The following is a 25,600-nucleotide window of genomic DNA, read 5'->3' as shown; positions in this document are numbered from 1 at the left end:
ATTATCTCGTTAACTTTAACACTGCTTCAGTGTTTATATGTGTCCACACTCAGAGTGTTAAATTAACACTGGGAATTTTGCTGTGTACCATTGAAATGAATGTTTCTTCTTTTCTTCTCAGTGTAATGGCATATTATAGCTCCTTACAATTTGTAAATAAATAAATAAATAAATAAAAAAGAGTAATTGATTGAGTTTTTTAATTGATTTAAAATGTCACTGTATACTTCCTTAGTGTGTTAATCACTAACATTAACAGTATTTGTAAATAAAGTTACCAAGGTTTCTTTAATAGAGTAAGAGTTCAATAGTTTCTGAGAAGAAACTAAGAAGAAGAAAAAGGAGAATGAAATGAAAGCAGGATACTACCTAGTAACAGTTGATATTTATATCTGGAGTATCTGGTTGGACATTCACCTTAAACATTAACCTGACACGAACATAAAGCACTGGCGGCATGTCGCTGGGATTCAGTGAGTGAAAATGTCACTGCTACAGTATTTGAGTTGTCATCTCGTTTTGACACTGTCTGTATTGACTGGAGTAAAAAGTGGTAAGATGAGTGTAATACAATTGAATATCAACAATAACTGCAGTGGTAGTAGAAGTAGATGTAAATGATTTAAATGATATACTTCATCATGTATTTAGAAGGGTGACTTGTTTGATTGTATTCTAAGGATGAATTCTCTATAATATATTACTTAAACTGTTTGTGGACAGCATAATTTGATGTACTCCACAGATTCATCTCTCTCTGAATATTACTTATAAAAGTACCTCTCTTTTTGTTGTTGTCATATTTATCTGACAAATCTATGATTGTTCTGCCTCTTTTTCAGCTGATGACTACTACATAAGACAATCGAGATGCATCTTCAGCTCTCTTGATCTCAGAGACATGGTGTATATTGACAGCTTTTATTTAAATAAATTTCTATTTATACGATTCAACAGTACTTTAATGAAGTTTGTGGGGTTTAGTGAGATCGGAATGAAAATTGCAGAGAGATGGAATGATAGCCCCTTTTTGCAAACAGAGAAAACTGGTCCTGATGTATGCAAATCTCTCATTAAAAGTGTGGACATACCGGACCTTACTAAAGTAGGTAAGTTGCTCAAAACTCCTCAAAGACCTTTACTATCACTCATGGAATTCCTTTGTTTGTTTGTTTGTTTGTGTGTTTTTAACATTTGTGTTTTGTGTTTTAACATCAAACATTGTTTCCATTAATAATTATTTTCCAGTTAGAATATATGAGCATATACTAACTGGAAAATAATTATTAATGGAAAAATGTTTGATGAAAAATGAGTTATCCACTCTAACATCTAATAATTAAAATAAATAATTCATATTTATCTGCTTTGTTCAAATACCATTTCTTATGTTAAACTCCCCAGTAAAATCCCCAGTGTTAAATCAACACTGCTCAGAGTGTATTTGGTCAAATAGTGTTAAAGTAACACTGACACTGAGTTAAAGTTAATGAGATAAAGTCATTGATTAAGTGTTGTTTGAGCATTAGCAATGAACACCTGCAGTTAACAAGCAGAATCACTGAAGATAAAAACAACACTCCAACTATAACTGAATTTAGCCACAGCCTTAGATGAAATCAACTAAATAGAAGAAAACATTAAATCTCTCAAGATCTCAGCAGAGTAGAATTAAATAACTCCACAAACAGCATCACCAGCTTCACTAATTATTAACCAGTCTCACCATATTTATATTATTAGACAACTGCAGAAAATCCTACGAGAAGTTCAAATGTTGATGTTTTACTGGTCAAAAAATGATACCGCCATCAACTGGGGTTGGTGTTTGCCGTAGTTGGACTCTTGATCCTTTTAAAACTTATAAGTGACTAGCTCGTAAGCACTTGCACACTGCTGAATCAATGCTTGATGTAGCAGATTACACTTTCTGATTAAATCATCATTTTCACCACATGCTTTTTTTTTTTTTTTTGTCTTTGGATCATTGACTGAGATTCAAATCAAACAAAATTAACCTTAAACATATAGCCCTTTCACACCAAAATGATTAGGAGTTCCAGTTCAAGCTTTTAGACATAAACAGTTATTCTATGATCCACAACAGCGACATTGACATTACAACAGTGACAACAGTGACAACAGTGACGTTAAATATTCACACAGCAGAGCATGATGGGAGTTTTGTACTACGCATGCATTGGAATGTGAAGCAATTTTGATATTTGTCACCACTTTTGAAATTCATATGCTGATTCTTCACATCTCAATTAAAAACATTGACAATAACTATTTGCTTTAAAGTATTTTATTCCCATATTGTAAGTTCACAGAATTAGATGTGCAAACCCAATACACACACACATATATATATATATATATATATATATATATATATATATATATATATACATACATACATACATACATACATATAAAAGACAACTGTAAATATAATTAGTGTGGGCCACAATGACTGGCTTAACTAAAACAAGGCCTGATCTCCATGATGGTGGCATCATTTTTAACCAATAAAACATCAACATTTAAACCTCTGATAATTCTCAATAAGAACTTCTGTCAATCTGTTCAGTAATGAGTGAAGCTGTTGATTCTGTTTGTGAAGTTGTTTAATCATCCTCTGCTGAGATCTTGAGAGATTTAATGTATTTTGTTGTAGTTTGTGTTTTTGTCTTTTCTTCAGTGATTCTACTTGTTAACAGCAGGTGTTCATCACTAATGCTCAATCAGTATTTAATTAATTACGTAATTGCCTCATTAACTTTAACTCTGTGTCAGTGTCACTTTAACATTTTTTGGAGTGGGACCAAAAAATGTGACCAAAACACAGTGTTGAAGCAGTGTTGATTTAACACTGGGGATTTTACTGTGTATGCACACATACATATGAGAAATGCATTGGTCTGCATATTTAATAACGTTGCTCTCTTTGATTCAGCGCAACCAAAGGTTAAGGTCAGTTCAGTGACACGGGCTGGTGGCAGACATCCAGCTGTGTTAATGTGCAGCGCATATGAATTTTATCCTCCGCAAATCAAAGTGTCCTGGCTGAGAGATGGTAAACCAGTGACCTCTGAAGTGACCTCCAATATGGAGATGGCTGATGGGGACTGGTACTACCAGATTCACTCTGAGCTGGAGTACAGCCCCAAATCTGGAGAGAAGATCTCCTGTATGATTGAGCATGCTAGTTTCAATAAACCCATGATCCATGACTGGGGTAAGATGAGACACCAACTGTCATATTATAACTGTGTTTGTGGTAAGCATAATTTGACATGATATTTGACATACTCCACAGATCCGTCTCTCCTCGAGTCTGAGAGGAATAAAATTGCTATTGGAGCCTCTGGTCTGGTGTTGGGAATTATCATCGCAGCTACTGGAATCATTTACTTCAAGATGAAATCAAAAGGTATGTGGAGATCAGAATAATTCAGAATGATATTAATCTGTGCACATCATCCTTGTGTATGCATGTAACTTGTAGAATTTTTTTTTCTTTGACAGGAAGGATCCTAGTACCTCAGCAATGATGGTAGATTGCTCATTCAACTTTTAAACTCACGGTTTTCAATATGCTGTAATCACCTGTGGTTTTCAATCCTGGTCCCGGGGACCCACCGCTCAGCACATTTTCTGTCTCTCTTATTGAACACACTCAGGTTATGTTTGTGCATTTTTTTTTTAAGTTTTGTTTATAGAAAACAATGTTATCAAAACAATCCCTATTCACACGGATCCACAAAAACAACTTAAAAATGCTTTATTATAGCCAGTCGTTGCCAATGTCACTTTTTAAAGAAACACAACATGCCTGCACACCTGCAAAACCTGATGCCTCAGTTATTCACACCGTTATTTATTTGTGTTCAAATGTCTTGGTCACTACTCTGTGTGATTTTTCATAGAAAGTTAATCTACTACATATAAATTATGTTTATACCAGAATTCTAAATATTCAGATTAGTAGCACTGTCAGTGTTGCTGTTTAAGATTGAAGATGTTTTATCATTGAATTCATTCAGATATTTTAAAAGACTGGAATAAGCGGCTACGCGTACAAGCAAATTCTGTTTTTAGTCAAACTCATTTGTGAATAAAAAAAGGTAAACAAGTATAAAATAGAATCAATAATTAATATAATAAATAAATAATTATTTACTATTCAGAAACAAATATTATATGTGTATATAAAAATTTGAGTGGATTTGAAATAATAAAAATAAATAAATAAAAATGTTAACACATGGAACATTATTCAATGTTTAAAACAACTGATCACCCTAAGAAATAGTAATAAGCTGTGTTCTCATGAGTAACTGTATGTACAGTAGTAAGCATTATATGCATTATGTTATATGAATAAACAATCATATATAAGATATACAATCTTATAAAACGTTAACAGTGATGTACACTGTAAAAATGACATGAATTTAATGGTAAAAAAAATGTAAAAATGCTACAGAAAAAAAACTTACATTTTTAATGGTAAAAGCCTGTACATTCTGTTACGTACTAGTACGTAAATTGCGTAAAGTTTGTGTGTGTTGGTCTGTTGTGTGTGTTGCAGATTCCCATTGGTCCACCAGTCTGTCAGTCATCCACCTGGATGATGACGCCCCGGTTTACGTTATCCAATCATCTCACCCCGGCCGGTTTAAAGTCCCACTACTGTCCCGCGCGCTCCAGCTTTTTCGCTCACCTTGTACCATTTCTTTGCTACGTTTGTACACTCCTCTCTTGTTATTTTGTTATACTGTCTAAGATTGCTTTGTTCGCTGTGTGTTTATATGTCCTGGAAAGTCCTTTGTGATATCGTGCTTGTACAGTGTATAGTTTTTCGTTTACTGTTCCGTCTGTTCCCCACTGTACGCTAGGTTGGGAAGGCGTGAGCAGGTAAGTAGGTCGCGCGACATACATTGCACAACACGCAGGACATTCTGAATGTATTAGATACATTAGTTTAGGAGAGAGTGCCACCCGCTGTACGTTTTTTTTTCCCCCTAGTTAGAATAGTTTAGTTAGGGCGTTGTTACGCCGAAGACCTTTTTTTTTCTACATTTTCTTTTGGGTAGTTAGCTTAGATTACCAACACTAGCTAGCTGTGTTTTGTTTTGTTTATTTCTTTTATTTGGCACCTCTCGTGCTCCCCTTCCCACCTTCTTTCTTTTGTTTGGTTTTTTTTTTTGTAAATACTGTAAATATTGTAAATACTTTGATACCACTGGTTTTCACTGAGCACTGTATACAAATAAATGGTCACTATTATAAAATCTTGCTCTTTATTTTGCCTGCCAGCACCACTGCATATTCACACACACATGTTAAATGTTATTTTACCCTTTACCCCTAGTTCTTCAGAAATCTAAAATCTAAGGGGCGTAACAATTCTCAGAATTGACTGTGTTACTTTTTTTTTTAATTTGATGTTTTGTTTTTTTTTTGGTTGAAATAACTTTTTCTTCATTCTTTCGTTCTGCATTATTTGTTTCATGTGTGTTACCATGATGGTGTTTAGTGTTTGTGTGAATGACAATGTGCACATTCTAAATATGTTAGTATTTGAAAGCTGTTTGTGATGAGTTTTGGATTGTCATGTAATTTTTTCATTACCATTTGCTTTTGGTGATTATCAGTAAATTACAAATACAGAAAACAGGTTGGTACGTTATATCAGTTAATGGAATTGCTGTATTTATCTGTAAATTTAAATGAAATACATAAAATGCTGCTACTGTATAATTACAGTAAATTTATAGCAATTACAGCTGCTGTTTTTTTTTCTGTAAAATTTATTTATTTATTTTACGGTGTATGTGATGTCTGATATGTTGTTCTTGCGGAGTTCATTTCTTGTATTTGTACACATATGTACTATTGCCTTTGATTTTGCATTGAATATACAACAAAGTTAAACATATTAATAATTCATGTAAATTCTGATGTAAATACCCTTTTTTTCTTATATACATGTTTGTTTGTTTGTACCAGGGAAATTTCTCAATAAACACCATTACACCGATGTGCTAGCTTGCTTTTAAGCCATCATTTTGTGTAGGACTCAGTTAAGTATGCCTTTTATGCAAACTAGTACAGATAACCTAATTAATCTAATATTAATCTAATATAATCTAATAAAAGTACAGATCTGTTAATTCATTCATTCAATTATTAATTAATTAATTTATTATTATAGATTTTTTCTTTTTTATTAGTCTTGGTTACATATATCATTACTATACCCTCAATGCATAAATTTCTCTCAGTGGGTTTTGTTAACACTTTAAAATGGTTTGATAAAACGTTATAAGTATACAGTAATAAAGTACCTACAAATGAGTTGCAACCTATTGTTAATTCATAGTTAATGTAGTCTCTACACTGTATATTAATTAATTAAGTTGGCTTGGGAAAGCCAACTTACTGAAATCCTATTTAAACTACTTCTTCTTCTTCTTCTTCTTCTTCTGCTTATTTTTCTGACCGCAAATTTTTTGGACACTAACTCCTCCTAGACCGTTCAAGCTACATACTCCAAACTCGGGTCAGATCTTCATACTGTTCTGACTTAGTGTGCTATATCTTTTCAGACTGGTTTGAGTTACGGTTTTCTTAAAAATTAATATTAAAAATCATAAAAAGTCCCATAGACTTTCATTGACCAAAAGTCCATGTCTGTTTGAACTATGTTTAATGTAAACTGCTAGAAGCCATAGATACTCAATTAAGCTTTAAGATATCTATGTTCTTTCTAACTAATAACTAATCTATCTATCTATCTATCTAACTATCTATCTTCAAACCTTATCTATCTATCTATCTATCTTCAAACCTTATCTATCTATCTATCTATCATCTAACCCTATCTATCTAGAAAAATGCTAACGACATGCTAATCATGTTAGAAACATGCTAGCGACATGCTAATCATGTTAGAAACATGCTAGCGACATGCAAATCATGTTAGAAACATGCTAGCAACACGTTAGTCATGATAAAAAAACATGTTAGCGACATGCTAGTCATGCTAGAAACATGCTAGCAACTTTGCTAATCATGCTAAAAACATGCTAGTGACATGCTAATCATGTTAGAAACATGCTAGCAACACGCTAGTCATGCTAAAAAAACATGCTAGCGACATGCTAGTCATGCTAGAAACATGCTAGCGACATGCTAATCATGCTAGAAACATGCTAGCGACATGCTAGTCATGCTAGAAACATGTTAGCGACATGCTAATAATGCTAGAAACATGCTAGCGACATGCTAGTCATGCTAGAAACATGCTAGCAACTTTGCTAATCATGCTAAAAACATGCTAGTGACATGCTAATCATGCTAGAAACATGCTAACAAACATGCTAGTCATGTTAGAAACATGCTAGCGACATGCTGATCATGTTAGAAACATGCTAGCAACTTTGCTAATCATGTTAGAAACATGCTAGCAACTTTGCTAATCATGTTAGAAACATGCTAGCAAACATGCTAGTCATGTTAGAAACATGCTAACGACATGCTGATCATGTTAGAAACATGCTAGCAACTTTGCTAATCATGCTAGAAACATGCTAGTGACATGCTAATCATGCTAGAAACATGCTAGCAACATGTTGATCACGCTAGAAACATGCTAGCGACATGCTAATCATGCTAGAAACAGACGAGCAACATGCTAGTAACTTGGTAATAATGTTAGAATCATCTATCTATCTTTCTGTTTATTGATAATCTGTCTATCTATCTATCTATCTATCTGAGAGACTACATTCAAACTTTAAAACTTTAAAAATATTTCAGACTGAAAAACATCCAAACGTAAAACTTCTTAAAGTATTTAAACTTTTGAAACTTCTTAACTTTTCAAACTTCTTAAACTTTTTAAACTTTTTAAACTTTTCAAACTTTTTAAAACTTTCTGGTCCGGCTTTCGCAAGCCAACTTAAAGTTTGTCTTGACAAACTTTTTTATCTAGTTTATATTAATATATTAGTAGCCTGTTTAGTGAGTTCATCGTCACTGCATTGACAAAACTGTTTAATTATGACAAAATTGTTTAATTATTAATTGTTAATAATTGTTAAATTAACAGACATGTTTTTATGCTTTGTTAACAACTTATTAACCACAAATAGTTCTCACTTTAGATCACAGAAAATTGGAAAGTGAAAAGGGATGTTGTAATTAAACTCAGCGCTGTCATGCCAAAGAGGATGCTTACAGAAGTGGGTATAAAATCTTGTATAACCAGGCCAGGAACAGACTAAAAAAAGAGATCAGAGTGGATAAAAAAAGCTATTCTGAAAAGCTAAAGAAAAACAAAACAAAACAAAACAAAACAAAAAAACAGTATGGACTGATCTGAGAAACATCACCAAGTACAAGACACCATCCCCACAGTCTGTGGAGAATCAACGACTGTTTGGTGATCTAAATGTATTTTGCTGCTGATTTGAAAAGCCCAGACTCACACCCCACACCCACTCTGATCTCCACTTCATACATTCACCTACACCCATGCCCAGGGCCATAGCAGGGGTTTACAGGGCCCCAGTGCAGGTTGTACCTGTGGGGTCTGTTTGTGTAAATAGCACAAATAAAAAAATAACAAAAATACAAATTAAACAATGTTTGAGTTTTTTAAGTTTGTAGGTGTCCAGGTAAGACTATTAATGTACAGAAATGTTAAAAAAGTTTATTTTCACCTGCACTACATTTCAGTATGTTCTGTTATTGTAACCTTGTAATTTCTAGTGTGTGTACATATTGATTTACTATTACACTATTTAAAGATATTATTGATATCACTGATACAACAACACTATTAGACACACTTGTATTTATTGCCATGTTCTATAAGAACTTTTCAAGGAAACTAGTCTTCTTAATTTTTATTTTTTGTCAACTGGTGACATGTAAATATTTCTCTCCCCTCACTGGTTTTGCAGAAACAGTACACTCTAAAAAAGGATGTGTTAATTATTAACACATTTTTTGTGTTATTGCCATTTTAACACATTTTTGTGTCATTTTAAGTTGATCATGTGTAAAGAGAGAGCGAGAGAGAGAGAAACAACACAAAGTGTTCAACACAAAATGTGTTAAATATCATCCAATCACATTGCTGCCTACGTCACTGCATAAGATCTATTTTCATTGGTGGATGACGTGGATGCACTCGTGTCATGTATATGGATTTCTCTAATAAAAATGTTCCCAGAGCATTCTCAGAACGTCCCCTCTAATATCAATGACATTCACAGAACGTTTCCCGACATGCTCATGATGTGGAGATCTTTACAGGGTTGGGGAACGTTATTTCAGGAACCTTCAGGGATTAACACATCTCAGAGTGGATTTGGTCCCACAACACAGCATTAAAGTAACACCGAAGCAGAGTTGAACTTAATGAGAATGTTAACCAGCAGAATTACTGAAGAAAAGAGAAACAAACAAAGAAGAAGAGAAGAGACAAACAGAAGCACAACTACAACTGACTTCCAGTCACAGCCTCAGATAAAATCAACTGAATAAAACACAATAAATCTCTAAAGATCTCAGCAGAGGAGGATTAAACAGCTCCACAAACAGCAGCACCAGCTTCACTCATTACTAACCAGTTTGACTTTATTTCTGTCATACAAAAGTTCTTAATAAGAATTAACAGAGGTTTAGATGTTGGTTTAATTTCTTAAAACATTGCCATCACTGTGGTCAGTGTTTACTTTTGTTGGGTCTCGACCCTAAAATCTACAATTATGTTTTTTCTCTTTTCTGCTATATTTCTGTTTTCAGATTACATTATTATAGTGGGTAATGTCTAAGAGAAGATATGATTAGGAAGATACTGGTACATTGATGCTAAAAGTAATCATCTTGTAATGGCTGTTATATTGCACACCGTTGAATATGGGAAACTGTTATTACTGCAGATTAATTTTTAACAGGTTATAGATAAATTATACACAATTTTTTGATTTCTGAATGGCAGACATAGAGTTGAAGAATCAGCATATGAATCTCAACGATGGTGACAATAAATATAAAGCAATTCATTCTGGGAGCCATGGATGGGTTTTGATTGGTGCTCTTTTTTTTTTTTGTCACCATCCTTGAGATTCATATGCTGAATGTTTGCATCTACAGCACTGATTTTCAAATGGTCTGGAGTGCAAAGTGTTTTTAAAAGCAGTCAAATTATTTAGTTAATATATAACTTTCATCAACACCACTATAATTGTTCCTGTTAACATGAAACAACCACAGATACACTGTTCAGAAGAAATCAGTAGGTTACAACATAAACAACCAATCAAAACCACTTGTTCATGTGTTCTTCTGGACTTCTCTATTTTTCTGTTTGCAAATATGTTTTACAAACACAGCTTTAAAGCAGCCAGAGAAAAAAACTAATGTAAGAAAATGAAGGCTCAAGAGCACGAGTAAAGCAAACACTGATCACATTCACGGTAAGTTCAAAAGAAAAAACATCTAAACCTCTGTTCTACGTAATAACATTTTAGACAAACTGGTTAGTAATGAGTGAAGCTGGTGATGCTGTTTGTGGAGTTTCTGTTTCTCTTTCGTTCTGCTTGTTAACATTATCAATTCAACTCTGCTTCAGTGTTCATTTAACACTCTGTATTGTGGAACCAAATACACTTTGAGTAGTGTTAATAGATTTTTTTTTTTTTTTGTATTGCATTCATTTCAACTGGTTAAAAATAGCACAGCTATGCAGACTATGTGATGTTTAACACATTAATGTGTTAAATATTTTAACACACTGTCTTGTGTTAAGAAGAATAACACACTGGTGTGTTAAAATTGAATTAACACAACATGTGTTGTCCTTAACTAGACACACAGATGTGTTAAATATAACACATGTTGTGTTATTTTAACACATTCAACATATTAATGTGTCATAAATTGTAATTTGTGACACATTAGTGTGTTAAACATTTTCAAAATATCAACCTGTGTTAAGTCGAATAACACACTGGTTGAGTTAAAATGAACACAAAATGTGTTGTCCTTAATTTAACACACAAGTGTGTTAAGATTTAACACAGGTTGTGTTGTTTTTAACACATCTGTTTTAAGAGTGTATGCTGTGATGAATGCACCAGATAGTAAGGAAAAATTAATAGTGGCTCAGTGAGTCTTTCACCAACATTTAAAACTGCATGAATAACATGTAGCGCGAACTAGGTAGCATTTGGTTCACGATTTCTAAATTACGGTGTGACCACAACTGCGATACAGCAGCAACTACGTGGGATTACTTGGACCAGAAGTCAGAAGACTCACTAAAACAAAAGACAGCAAAACATAATAACTACAAGAACTACTGAAATGCAGGAAATCAAGGAAAAGGTAAGTGTATTGTTCTGTTTGTTTTGTGTTTTTGACTGAATTGTAATCTTTTGAGATTAAAATAATAGAAAACAAACAAACCGAAATAGCTAACAATAACCAACAACAGTTCAGGACAATAACAAAAAAAAGATATCAGAGTTTAAACAAAGTTCAGTGTATCCAAAGTTCAACATCAATCTCTGAAATTCACCCTTAGTTCTCAGTTCCAGTATCAGTCTCTCAGTTTCAAGTTCAGAAAACAGTCTTCAATCAGAGTTTCAATTCCGGTTCTCAGTTTCAGTATCAGTCTCTCAGTTTCAAGTTTAGAAAACATTCTTCAATCAGAGTTTCAATTCCAGTTGTTCATGAACAGTAATGTTCATCAATGGGAGAAGCAGTTCAGTCCATATCCAGGGAAGTCCAGGTGAACTTAAAATGTGAATGTGTGTAATTCTGTCCTACCCGATTAAAAAAATGGACTTTTTCTCTGTTTCCAGTGTATGCTGAGTACACTGTAAAAAAACAACCTATAGAATCTACTCAATATGCATGATGGGAGATATGGATGAGTTTTGATTGGCTACAACATACGTTTTTGTTGGTCACCATTGTTGTGATTCTCATGCTGATTGTTGATGTCTGTGTGTCTAAATCTAAAAAAGTTTATATTTTTTCCAGTCAAATAAATTTCAGAAACACCTGTCTGATTAAACCAACATAAACAAAACACAACTCACTTATTTGGATCGCTACTTCATGACTTTGTCAAAGCATATTCAAAATCTAAATTTTTCTGGTTTGTCTGACTGTTATAACTTAATTACAACACCCAAACAAATCCTAATATTAAGAAGTTACTGGTAAAGAGCTAAACTAATGCTAACACTGACCACTATAATGGCAACTTACAAAATTAGATTTTCTCCTTTTGGTGATTCTGCTTATTAACATCAGGCATCTTTAATAATGGTCAATCATCACTCAATGAATCACTTAATTAACTCATTAACTCTAACACTGCTTCAGTGTTCATTTTAACACTCAAATAAACTCCCGCGAGAGTTCATTTAACACTGGGCTTTTTGCTGTGTAGACTTTATCTACTTTTTTTTAGTTTGTCATAGCTGTTAAATTCAGGTATTCTTTACTCAAATATATAGACAAACGAAGTGCAAATTGTTACTTCAATTTACCTTATTTTCTTGAGTAGATTCGTAAATTTAGGTTTTCTTTACTCAAATATATAGGATAGAATCTACCCAAACAAACTAAGTGCAAATTGTTACATCAGTTTACCCCATTATATTGAGTAGATTCTATAGGTTGTTTTTTACAGTGTGCTCTCAAAATGCAATAAAATATAATTTTATAAATTTTAATTATTATTATTTTTATTGGATGATTGATTTTATATCTCTAACACCTATTCATCTTTTTTATGGCCTATTATCTCACCTTGTGTCAACGGAAACGTAAAAAAAAAAAGTAAAAAACATTCATGACGCTGTTATAAAATAATTTGACAGAGTATTAACACTTAATGACATTTTAATGACAAATTCAATTTGTATCACTGTAGTTGAGGTCAATAAAAATATTCATGACACTGTTATAAAATAATTTGACAGAGTATTAACACTTAATGACATTTTAATGACAAGTTCAATTTGTATCACTGAAAAAAAGTGGTCAGGAAAATATTCATGACACAATTATAATGGCCTCATAACAGCCAATGTCAAAACCAACCACATGACAGTTTAATGTAATATTAACCAATATAGCTAAGTAGTTTCTTAAGTTTGATAATTAATCTGCTATGTCAAGTTTATGACAGATTTATGACCGGTTATGATGTATTGGTTTATGTCAAGTTGTCATAACAAAGGCATCTCAAACAATGTCATCTTTACATTAAAAATGACATAACTGAGCAAATGACACTTAATGACAGTTGACATAAACCTTCATATTTATGACGTGTCATGTCAGTCTTATGCACACCCCTTCAAGTAAAGTGTTACCTCTTTGGCACAACTAACATAATAATGACAAGATCACATCAAGAACAGAAAAAACACAATGCTTAAATACTCAGAGAAACTATTTAACAGGTGCAACAGATAATCAAACCATTAATCACTGAGGAAACTAAAACACAGGAAAATGATTGAAAACTATGACAGAACATAAACACGATTCCAAAACCACCAAAACAGAAAACAAACCCAGATTACACATTACAACACTTATAAGAATTTCTTTCAGTGTTCATATTTAAAATGTCTTTTTGTCAAAGAAGGAAACACAAACTTCTGAATATATTTTTTGATCATGTGATGAGTACAGATTACTTCTTATAAATTGAGAATGCCATTTGTAAGATTAAAAAAAAATCAGGCTTTTTGAGCTTTGTCATTTTCATGTTTAGTGTTACACAGTAATCAAGGTTTTTTATGATTTGAAAGAATTTGAGAGGCAATAAAATATTGATATAATTCAATGCTATAGCTTAACATCAATTGTGACTTATGTAGAATGACACATCCTTTTTTATTATTGTTTTAAAATGCTCAGTTATAAAACAATTAATAAATATTTTTAATGTTTGCTTCATTAATCAGTGACAGTTGTGTGCTTTAATGAGGAAGAACGTTCCCAAAATGACTCCCATTAGACCAAGAGACAGACCTACTCCACAAAACACTGCTGGACCAACACTTGGAAGAGCAACATCTACATCTGGAAAATAAATCCATGGGATAAATAATTAACAAGTAATTTGTTTTGTAACAACAACAACAACAACAACGGCAAAGCTGTAATATTGTCCATTCTATTTGAAAATCACACTCACCCCACATTTTGGTCTGAGGTTGACCTTGGAGAGCTTTGTGGTTCACAGTACAGCTGTAAATGTCTCCTTCTTCAGGTGTGAACTTAAGAGTGGAGAAGATGTGAAAGGTATCATCTGTCCTTGGACGGTACTGGCTTAAACTTATTCCCTCTGTCACAATAACATTGTTCTTAGTCCATGAGATGTTGACAGATGGAGGGTAGAAGCCAGTCACATGACAGATGAGGGTGTTCTGAATACCCAGCTGAACATCTGCCTTTGGATAGATGGATGTCTGGGGTGCATCTAGATCTAAACACAGAAAACTTTATTCATTCATTCTTTTTTTCAGTCGAGTAAGCAGAGGTATCTTAATATGCATTTCATGAACGTCTGAGGCACAGCTTCATGACACTGTGTACGTTTTATACACATAACATTCAAAAAATTGGAATCTTTAGGTATTTTTTATGTTGTAACACCAAGGTTGCATTTATTTGATCAAAAAAAGAAAGAAAGAAAGAAAGAAAGAAAAAGAAAAAATAGCAGCACAGTGATAAACAGTGCTGATAGTAAACTGATCCGATCTTGACTAACATAACCTGCCAGAACTAACACTATGCTTGATCAACATACAGTTTGTATTGACGGTATGGTTTTGTTCTGGGCAAGAACTCTCCACACAGCATGGATAAGAGCAGTGAGTGCAGCAGTGATCCCCCCAAACAACACCATTTGCCAACATTTCCCAACCACAAACTAACAGCCACAAATCTAGTGGCTGTTCAAGAGCAGGGCATTTCAGGGAGGAGCCAGGGATGTCCAATTGAGAGAGTGGAGATTAAGGGCAGTTTGCCCCTTACAGAGTGAAAGTGGCAGGAAAGGGGTGCTTTTCTGTTACAAGCATCAGAGAAGAGCAGCATGCACCTTTAAATGCAGTTACACAAATGAACTTAAAACAACAAGCATGTTGCCAATACCTGAAAACTTCTGCAACAGGTTATTTAAAAGGGAAAGCTTTAAGCAAAACAAAGTCCTGACCGAAGAGGGAAAAGTGTGGATTAATTAGCTCCTGTAAAACACAATAAAGCTGGTGATAATACTGATGGTGGTAACGGAACGGTGTCATATTCCCATTGGTAAATATAGGACATCTGTGTCTAGTTTAGTTGTCTTTGTTGCTTCTTGTACATATAGCCCTGTGTTTTAGTTGCTCCTTGTTGGTTCGCATACTTTATTTTCGTTGTGTGGTAAATGTGTTCCTGCTATTCTGTGTAGAATGAGGTGTATGCGTACAATGTATGCACAGCTCCCACATGCACTTTGAATTGTTTTTGGACTGCTTAGTTTGTCCACAAGGTTCCAACACTGAACTGGGCCGTCATATCACAGTGTTCCATGTTTGAATGAATTAATGAATGGTTCTACTGTATTGAACTTTTATAAATGTGTTTCTTTTACTTCTCCGAAATAACCTGATCTATCCTTTAGTGGTTCTAACATTATGTTTTCAAACCTGTGACAGGTTTGGGCACTTTTTTTATTTATTATTTTTAATGGCATTAAAAGATACTAAACCTGTGGTGTTAGAATGCAGTTTCACATAATTTGGGGAAAAATAATTTTGTGATATGTTTTTGACACTGCTGATATGTAGCAATAACACACTGTTATTAAGTTGACTTGAGAAAGCCACTTACTGATCTGCTATTTTCTTCTGAGACTAAATCTGTCGACACTAACTCGTCCTAGAGCTTTAACTCTACAAACTCCAAACTCAGTCCAGATCTTCAGACTGATCTGAAGTTAGTTGCTGTATCTTTTCTAACTGATCGGACTTACGATTGTCCTAAAAATGACATTTAAAACTGGGAAAAATCCCATAGACTTACATTGATGGAATGTTCAAATGAGCCAACACTTTTCAAATTCCAACTGTCAAAACTCCCAGAATCCTTTGAGACTCAGTCAAACTTCCCTTCTATGTACTGTATTTATAATCCATTTAAACTCATTCAAACTCAATATTACAATGCTAGTAACTTGCTAATCATGCTAGAAACATGCTAGTAACTTGCTAATCATGCTAACAACATGCTAGTAATTTGCTAATCATGCTAACAACATGTTAGTAACTTGTTAGTCATGCTAGAAACATGCTACCAACATGCTAGTAACTTGCTAATCATGCTAGTAACATGCTAGTAACTTGTTAATCATGCAAATAACATACTAACGAAATGCTAATCATGCTACAATCATGCTAGAAACATGCTAGCAACTTGATAATCATGCTAGAAACATGCTGGCAACTTGCAAATCATGCTAACAACATGCTAGTAACTTGCTAATTATGTTAGCACCAATGCTAGTAAAAAATGCTAGTAACTTGCTAATAATCTTAAGCATGCTAACAACATGCTAGTACCTTGCTGATCATTATAATATCATGCTAGTCACATGTTAATCATGTAAATAACATGCTAACAACATTCTATCTATCTATCTATCTATCTATCTATCTGTCTATCTCTGACAGACTGTATTGCCTTCAAAACATCCAAACTTTAACCTTTAAAACTACTTTAGAATTCAAACTATTTCAGACTAAAAACATCAAACTTTTTAAAACTTCTTAAACTTTTTAAACTTTATAAACTTTTCAAACTTTTTAAAACTTTCTGTTCCGGCTTTCTCAAGCCAACTTAAAGTTTGTCTTGACGAACTTTATTATCTAGTTTATGTAATATTGCTTATTTAATGAAAACATTATAAACCCTTAAGAAAGTGAACATTAAAGGCTCATTAATACTGTAAACATGCAAAGGTTCATAGCACATCCTCATGTCTTACCAATTTCTAGTTGTAGGCTCTTGAATGTTTCAAGAAACGTTGGTAAGTCACGTTTGCATCCTACTATTGCATCAACACCGATTTCATAAAATCTGGGAAATGATATGTTTTTTGTTTCCACAAAAGCAGGTGGTGTCTCTACTTCTGTCTTCTGTTTAAAGTCGACATGCCCCAATTCCTCGTCATCAAATCCAACGTAAAACTCTTCTTCCACATCAGAGCATCCAGCATATAGGAAAGCGGCATGTTCAGCTGAAACAAATTGAACATCATAAAACAAATACAATAAGCTTAATTTTTGAGGTAGACAATTCAGTTACTTTGGATCGCTTAGAAAATATGATACAATAAAAACATTTTGCATGTAATCAAAATTGCAACATAAATATCCTCACAGCTTTCAGGGCTGAACTACTGAAATACCATGATGTTATTGACAAGTAAGAGAATATTTATCCATTATATTTTTTCTTTGCTTTATTTATTTATTTATTTACTTATTTAAATATTTATTGAAACTGCCGTCGAAAATAGTGAAATTCCACTAGGTCGATCTAAATCTTGGTATCATATCAACCTTATTATACTATTTATATAACATATTGTCAAATACAATTACTTGTATTGTGATTAAGGATTTTGCCCCTTGTATTACAATTTATTAACCCTTTAACTGTCACTCCCATTTTTGAACACAGACATAAAAATGCACTATCCAGACCTAAATTTTTATAATTCATGAATAAAAAACATTTTGTAATATGATTTTGATGTACACACAGTTAAATCAACACTGCTCAGAGTGTATTTGGTCCCACTCCAAATAGTGTTAAAGTAACACTGAAGCAGAGTTAACGTTAATGAGGTAATTACGTGATTAATTAAGTGTTGATTGAGCATTAGTGATGAACACCCGCTGTTAACAAGCAAAAGAGAAAAGAGAAACACAATGAACTACAACTTCAGCCACAGCCTTAGATGAAATCAACTGAAATAAAATACACTATGCAAATTAAATCTCTCAAGATCTCAGCAGAGGAGGATTAGACAATTCCACAAACAGCATGAGCAGCTTCACTCATTACTAAACAGATTGACTTTATTTCCATCAGACGATAGAAGCTTTAAATTTTGATGTTACATTGGTTAAAAACAATGTCACCATCATGGAGATCAGGGCTTGCTTTAGTTGAACTTTTGACCCTTGACTTCCTGAATTACTTTCAGTTCAGTTTTTCATTGTTGAGCATGTAGTAGCTGTTATTACATGATAAGACAAACATACAGATTACATTAGTTAGTCATCAGTTTTACATTAGTTTTTTTCATATTTTGGTTAACACAAATGTTAAAAAGCAGAAAGTGCAATCTGCTACTTCAAGCTTTTGGTTCAGTAGTATACTAGTGCTTGCAATGAAACACTGTTGCAACTGCTTACAAGTTAATTATTTATAAGGTTTAAAAAGATCAAGAGTCCAACTACAGCAAACACCAACCTCCATGACGGTGTTGAAATTTTTTGACCAGTAAAACATCAATATTTGAACTTCTGTTAATTCTCAGTAAGATCTTCTGCAGTTGTCTGACAGAATATGGTCAGACTGGTAAGTAATAAGTGAAGCTGGTGATGCTGTTTGTGGAGTTATTTAATCCTACTCTGCTGAGATCTTGAAAGATTTAATGTTTTCTTTTATGTAGTTGATTTCATCTAAGGCTGTGGCTAAAGTCAGTTATAGTTTGAGTGTTTTTTTTTTCAGCGATTCTGCTTGTTAACTGCAGGTGTTCATTGCTAAAGCTCAATTTATCTCATTAACTTTAACTCAGTGTCAGTGTTACTTTAACACTATTTGACCAAATACACTCTGAGCAGTGTTGATTTAACACTGGGGATTTTACTTTAAGTTTTGAACTGATATATAATTTCTTATGATTTCTAAAGTGTGATGGGGAAAAAGGCAATGAAGGAAGTCTTTTGTGACAAAGATCAGAACTCATGTTATGATGTAGATTTTTTAAGTTGCACTCTTGACATATTGATTTATTACTTTTCCTACATAATTTTTAACACAAAAATATGTTAAAATATCTATTTAGGAGTCTAAGAGTCTTATAGTTATGATTTATTTGTAATATGGTGAAGTAAATGTAGGAATCCCATAGGGTGGACGGTGACAGTTAAAGGGCTAAACCTTTTTTTTTTAACACTAATAAAAAACACATTAAAGGGGCACAATCATAGCTGGAAATACCAAGCATAGACCCTATAGGACCTCTTATACTTAACCATGAACCAATCATAATCATTAGCCAAAATCGGATGTGACTAGTCTTCTAAACTCTAAATTTGAGTTACAATTCTTAAAACCCAACATCTGTAATTTAACCTATTTGAAAGACATCTTCGTTTACACTTCAAAAGTGTTATGTGGCCATTACAGAAGGTCATGCTGTGTTTGAGTGCCTCACATATGGCATAAATTACTTATAATGACTCTGTAAATACAGTCTTGCAATACAAACAATGTTATGTAATCACTTAAAAGTCTGTGCGTACAAAAAAATGTAGGAACGACTGCAACAAAGAAAAAAAAAAACAATGTTGCTAAGAGTGGTTTGCAAGTCACCTACATTTTTAAAATTATATTCAACAAATGTTCCCATTACATTGGTACATTGCTATTTGAGTTTTGAAAATCATTCGATTATATCAAAGCTTTTTTTTTTTTTTATAATAAATCAAATCTTCTGTTAACCTTATGTTTTTAAACAATAGCTGTATAACGAAAACATTTAATGAAACATTCAACCATTAGGTTGCAGCTTTTGAAATGACTAGGTGTTACGTGTGATTAAATACAAAATATAAAACTTACGTTCAGCACTAGTTGAGAGAACAGTGGTTAGGGTGAGAATGGTTATGTACAGCTCCATCTTCATAGATGAGAGTCGAACAGTCATCAGGGAAAAATTTACCCAAAGTGAAACACGAGGTGTTATTTAATTTTTTTGCATCAGCCACTCAGAGTTTGTCACACACAGTGACATTGCTGTATCTAAGAAGAATAATATGTTTTCTTCCTTCATCTGACATGCAGCTGGCTAATCTTATCTAACATAGGATACTGAGTCTGCAAACATAAAAAAAAAAACATAAAACTGCAGTGACAAACTTTAAAACTTTTTATTGATTTGGTTACATAAAAACATACTGCTGATTCTGAGTTGTTGAATGTTTAGCTGAAATTATAAGCTGTCCATCAGCTGTGCAGCTGAATAACAATGGAAAATTATGGACAATCCATGGAAAATATAGTCATGGAAGTTAAATGCTGACGGGCTGGAGGTAAAGGACGTGGGGTTTTGTCATCTCATCAAGAGGCTGTGGTTTCCTCCTAAACCAGCTGGTGTCATTAGAGGGAATTGTCTCAGTGAAATATCCACTGTACACTGCTGTTTTCTCTTCAACACGTTTTATAATTCTATAGATACTTGTGTTTTGCTGTGTCTTTATTTGTGGATCCTACACTTCTTATTCTTCTTGTGTTAATTGCGTCAGTGATCACATGGACAAAACCTTGTGGAGCGTCATGTTCTGCTGATGGTCATTCTCACACATCCAGGAAACTAGATTATCATATTTTGGTTGTTTTCATATACACTCTGCTGGTGCTGGTGCTTTATCTGACATTAATGGTACTCAATTTAGTTTTATCTTTTGTACTTTTATCTTTTGCACCCACATTGTTACAAAGCACTGTCAACCAAGAAATTTAATTATGTAAATAGAAAAGGGTTTCATTCTGTTAAGCTGGACTCACACGACAGGATTTGTAGCCTGATTTTGCCCTGATTTTCCCCTCCCGAGAATTGGAGCAAAAATCTTGTTGAGCACCTTGATCGGTCCTGATCAGATGTTCACAGATCGAATCTTGCACCTCCTGATCTGCTCTCACACAATTAATATTTTATTTAATTGTAATAACTTTAAATAAATAATATGTTATAATGGTCTGCTAAAATAATAAATCACTTAATTACATAACATGAATTCATGTAGAACACATCAGTTATTTCTATTCTACATAATTATTAAGTAATTCTACATAATTAAGTTATTCTTTATATATACACATACATGTAAAATGCATTAATCTTGGATGCCATGTGAGTACATTTATTACTGTAGACAATTATAATGTATTTTTTTGTACATTTCACTGTGACAGTCGTAATAGATTTATTTTAATTATAGGCCACTTTTAACCTCCTCGTATTAAATTTGCATTTTTGTCCATTTTGGAGAGTACAACAGAATCGTGTCTCGTAATGTAGCAATTTACTTTCCTTTTATCTTCACCACATCATTCCACTATGTTCTTACAATATGATTTACTAGTACTAGTTGTTGCATAAATGTGTCTGTGTGTTCCGTCTCTATCCTCAATTTCAATTTCAACAATATAATTAAAACTTTTTCAAAGCTATTTCAAACTTTCAGACAAGCTTTTGTAAAGCCAACATAAAAGTTTGTCATCAAAATGTACTTATCTAGTTAAATCATTACTATTAATACTGCATATGATTGTTAAGAAAACAATATTAAAAACCTTTAGCATTCCATCCTGAATCCAGAGTTTATGCAGCAGGCCTATTCCAGGTCCCTATAAGAACATCTAAATGTTTGTTTTCACAGAACTTTGACAAAAAGAAAATTAGCAATTAATAATTGAAAAGGTGCTTAATAATTGCAAAGCAAGTTTTGCTGGCTATTGCAGACAAGAGAGGAAGACACAGGGCCAGATGACCCTATACCAGCTATTGGTCGGTTATCTGACTTGCTTTCATTTTATGATCATTTTATGGGTGGAGAAGGAGCTCCAAAGAAAAACATTTGATATTTTTATTTGACAAAATACAGATTAACTGTACTGTAAGTGTATGAACAGGATTTGATTATTGCATGTAATTTAAAGTCAGGTTAAATACCGTTCTGCACTTGAAAGTCTATACTATGGGGTCACAGTGCAGAGAATAATGAGAAAAAGTGCTTCATCAGAAGTGTGGTCAAAGGAGGGAAGGGGAAGAGGAGACATGAAGAATTCTCCCTTTTATCAAGTTTTACTGAGTAAAAAAAAAATCATCAGTATGTGAATATATCCTTTTTTGATTGTTTTCACCTCACTCGTGCAAATAAAAACAGCGCAAGTGATGTGAAAAACATCCCACATGTAATCAAGCAAGTAACGCAATTCACATATTTGCTTCACGTTTGTTGTAAACACACCATATGAGCCGTGCTTGCACAGGTTCTGTGCGATCCTCTTCATTAATATTCTCTTGGCCTCATTCGGCTCAAACTGATAAGCAGTATTGATGACACCATTGTTTACAATACAACACCAGAGCGAGGTAAGGAGTGTAACGGTTCTGGACGTACACTAGGGGGTTTAGCGAATCACAACACACTGGGCCAGCTAACAAAACAGTGTCAGTCCACTATGTGAGAGAAGGCTCCATGAAAGAGAAAGTCCTACATACAAGGGCAGTATACACATTCCAGACAGGAGACATTGTAGCAGAAGAAACCAAAGATATTCTTAATGAATTCAATATGAAACAGTGTTTGCTGTGACAATGTGGCAAACATGGATGAAGCAGTAAAAAAAAGATTGCTGCTTTGCTCACACTCTCAATTTTGCTGCTCAGAAGCTTTAAACTACACCCTTAGTCTCACAATGGACAGGAAGTATCAGAGCAATGGTGGTGTGGCTAAACCTGTCCTTAGAGAGAAGCAGCATTTTCATGGTAGATAGAAATCACAATCACAAAACACTCCTTGGCCAAATAGTTTAGAAACATTTTTGCTAAATCATGCAGTTGAGCTTCCTCTTTCTTACTTTAGGTCTTCCAGAACATGCACTAGGATCTTGGATGTGAGAACAAGGTGGAATTGACTGTTTCTGGCAATTCATGGTGGAGCGATTCCTGGAGCAGTTTCCTGCCATCCAGGCCACCTCAATGGACCCTCAGCTTAAGATGGAGAAGGATGGGTAAAGAACACTGTGATTAAACAGTCCATCTGTAGTAACATCAGTGGTAAGAAAATATAAAGACATCGTATTTTTTCAGAAGAAAATTTACTTCTTTGCATTTACCTTTATAGTGTTTTATAATTCTCTTAATTTCTTTACTTATTTGTTCACTGAAAGAGGCCAAAGATCTCTGCCCTTGAGGAGCTGTTTGCTGACATGACTTGGCAGTTCAAGCAAGAACACAGACCACTATAAGCAGCAATACAGAGAAGATTCAGACAGAGATAAACCACTACAGATTACTTCCATCTACACTGTTTTGGTATCAAACATTTTTGAACGATAAACAGCCATACTCATATGTGTATGTGGTTACTAAATAAAGGAAACCGTTAACAAGCCTAAAACTCACCCGAGCTACTTTGAGGAAATGGAGAAAGCTCCATTGTCCGAATATCATCCAGACTTCTGTTAAGTTGCTCAATTTTCTCAAAAGATAGTAACTATGCACTTCTCTGTGCATTTCTTGAGCAACTGTCAATCACACAAAACTCTCGATCACCACAATTTCCCTGACATACACTCGGTAAGCAGCAATGGCAGAACGAAAAGACCTTTTAGCTCTGCAAGATAAAAAAAGGTTTGTTTGGCTTTTATACAAGAATGGCTAACTGAAATGTTTCAAGCAGATACAACTGATGGTCCTGGTAAATCAGTTAAATTGTCTGAAATATTCAGCTACGGAGCTAGTCGGATAAATGTACCAAATTTTGCTCCAGAGCTAAAATCAAAGGACAGTTTTCTACCGGGAAAATGTGGATAGAGTGGAAACTTGACTACCTAAAGTGCCACTTAACACAAAAATGTCACAGTGATGCTGTAAAGGTCTGATTTACCAGATTAGCCAGCTTTGATTAACCAGCTTTGACTTTGCATTGCACCAATAGGAACAAAAATCAAAGCCTGAGCAAATCAAAATACTGATTGATAATGCTCCTGGCAAAATATGTTAGCCTTCCCGACTTCTGGAGAAGTAAAAACTATGCATTTGAATTTGTGGAAGGAATTAATGCAGTTGAGAGTGTGAGAAATGCCCAAGTTCACATGCTGTGATAGTCAACGAAAGCACAGACATTACAGTGCGTAAAATCCTGGTTCTTTACATTAAAACCAAGTCACTTCCAAAACTCGGTTTGCCAGGATTCCTTCTACATGAATCACAATGTTATTTGCAGAAAATGGTAATGTTAACCTTCGAGGGTGTATCTGTCATGTTAGGTAAACCAAATGGAGTCACTACAAAACTGATGAAGCACTACGATGTTGAGTTTATCTTTTTTGTTTGTTTGTTTGTTTGTTTTTTTTTAATTTTGCACTGTACTTGTTGTTACATAAGGACTTCTGCCTTTTTTCCCCCTCAGAATGAACAAACTCACTAGTTTTGTTAAATCGAGTTAAAAAGTCCAAATTAGGAGATATAAACTTGCATTTATGAGAAAAAAGTAAAAATGTTATTAGTAATAAGTTTAAATAATGTCATGCTGGAACTGTAGGGCTAATACAGTACATCCCCAATGAACAGCATATGTGAATATTATGTAGACCTATTTTTTAAATCAAATTTATGCTTTAAAAGTAGAGTAATCATAGCAGTTTTCATCCATAGTGTGTCAGTTTAAACGTCTGCGTTAGCTTCAAATGGCGTCTTTGACGACAGTATTCTATAAAAATTATTTGCATTCTGATTTTGACATCAAAAGGCACAAAAATGTTTTTTTTTCTCTTATTCCATAGATTTTACCTGTTTACGTCCACTTGTTACCAGTGTTTTTCTGCAACCACTATGCATGTGCAGCTGCAGGTGACGTCACTGTGACGTCTACTCAAAATTGGTCTATACTTCCATTGACATCTGTATTGACAGCCGTTAAAAATTTTACCACTAGTATAGATCATCATTCAAGATATCTGTATTTGGTATTTGACTAATGACAATTCTAATTTAAGATACATTTTATTTATCATTACAGTTATTCTAAATAGGCTACATTTTTTTTTGGTATCGGAAAACAGCATATTACTAGTCAAACTGCAATTGAAGATATATAGCGAATTGGATTTTTGACTAAGAAAGTTGTTAAATTAAAATTCTTCCTAGTCAAATCTCATTTAAAGATATCTGCAATTTAACTGGCCAGGAAAAAAATTAAAATAGATATCTATAAGTAACATTCTTACTAGTTAAAATTACTTCACAAAGACCTGAAATGTGCATGCAAATACAACCCCACCTTACACATATAAATAACATATAACACATAAATTCACAAATAAAGACCTTACATTTACAGTATTTAACGTATTACATGTTGTACATGTCTATCATAATTTTAAAAGCACTATTTAATGCACTTGCATTCATCACTGAAATCAGCTGAATATTTTTATCACTGATCTCTCGCTATTATACAACACTCCCACCTTGTGG

The 25,600-nt window shown here is 33.7% G+C and overlaps 2 protein-coding genes and 1 long non-coding RNA gene across 3 annotated transcripts; 2 read left to right on the top strand and 1 right to left on the bottom strand.

Moving 5' to 3' along the window:
- Positions 1–434: 434 nt before the first annotated feature.
- On the top strand, positions 435–6,042 carry LOC127160209 (rano class II histocompatibility antigen, A beta chain). Its single transcript, XM_051102867.1, has 5 exons — positions 435–553; positions 843–1,109; positions 2,960–3,241; positions 3,323–3,436; positions 3,532–6,042. The coding sequence occupies exons 1-5, from the start codon at positions 484–486 to the stop codon at positions 3,555–3,557; spliced, it is 759 nt and encodes a 252-aa protein (XP_050958824.1). The 5' UTR covers positions 435–483; the 3' UTR covers positions 3,558–6,042.
- A 6,981-nt stretch (positions 6,043–13,023) lies between these two features.
- On the bottom strand, positions 13,024–20,064 carry LOC127160211 (HLA class II histocompatibility antigen, DP alpha 1 chain-like). The gene is made up of 4 exons (XM_051102868.1): positions 19,954–20,064; positions 17,081–17,332; positions 14,249–14,539; positions 13,024–14,133 (listed from the first exon to the last, which is right to left on the bottom strand). The coding sequence occupies exons 1-4, from the start codon at positions 20,036–20,038 to the stop codon at positions 14,012–14,014; spliced, it is 750 nt and encodes a 249-aa protein (XP_050958825.1). The 5' UTR covers positions 20,039–20,064; the 3' UTR covers positions 13,024–14,011.
- On the top strand, positions 18,440–24,424 carry LOC127160216 (uncharacterized). The gene is made up of 3 exons (XR_007826667.1): positions 18,440–18,684; positions 22,983–23,176; positions 23,290–24,424. It is a non-coding gene; the product is annotated as an uncharacterized LOC127160216 (long non-coding RNA).
- Positions 24,425–25,600: the final 1,176 nt, after the last annotated feature.

The sequence above is a fragment of the Labeo rohita genome, unplaced genomic scaffold (genome assembly GCF_022985175.1).
Source record: "Labeo rohita strain BAU-BD-2019 unplaced genomic scaffold, IGBB_LRoh.1.0 scaffold_30, whole genome shotgun sequence".
NCBI lineage: Eukaryota > Metazoa > Chordata > Actinopteri > Cypriniformes > Cyprinidae > Labeo > Labeo rohita.
Note: the sequence above shows the minus strand (reverse complement) of the source record. Positions and strands in the feature narration are given on the sequence as shown.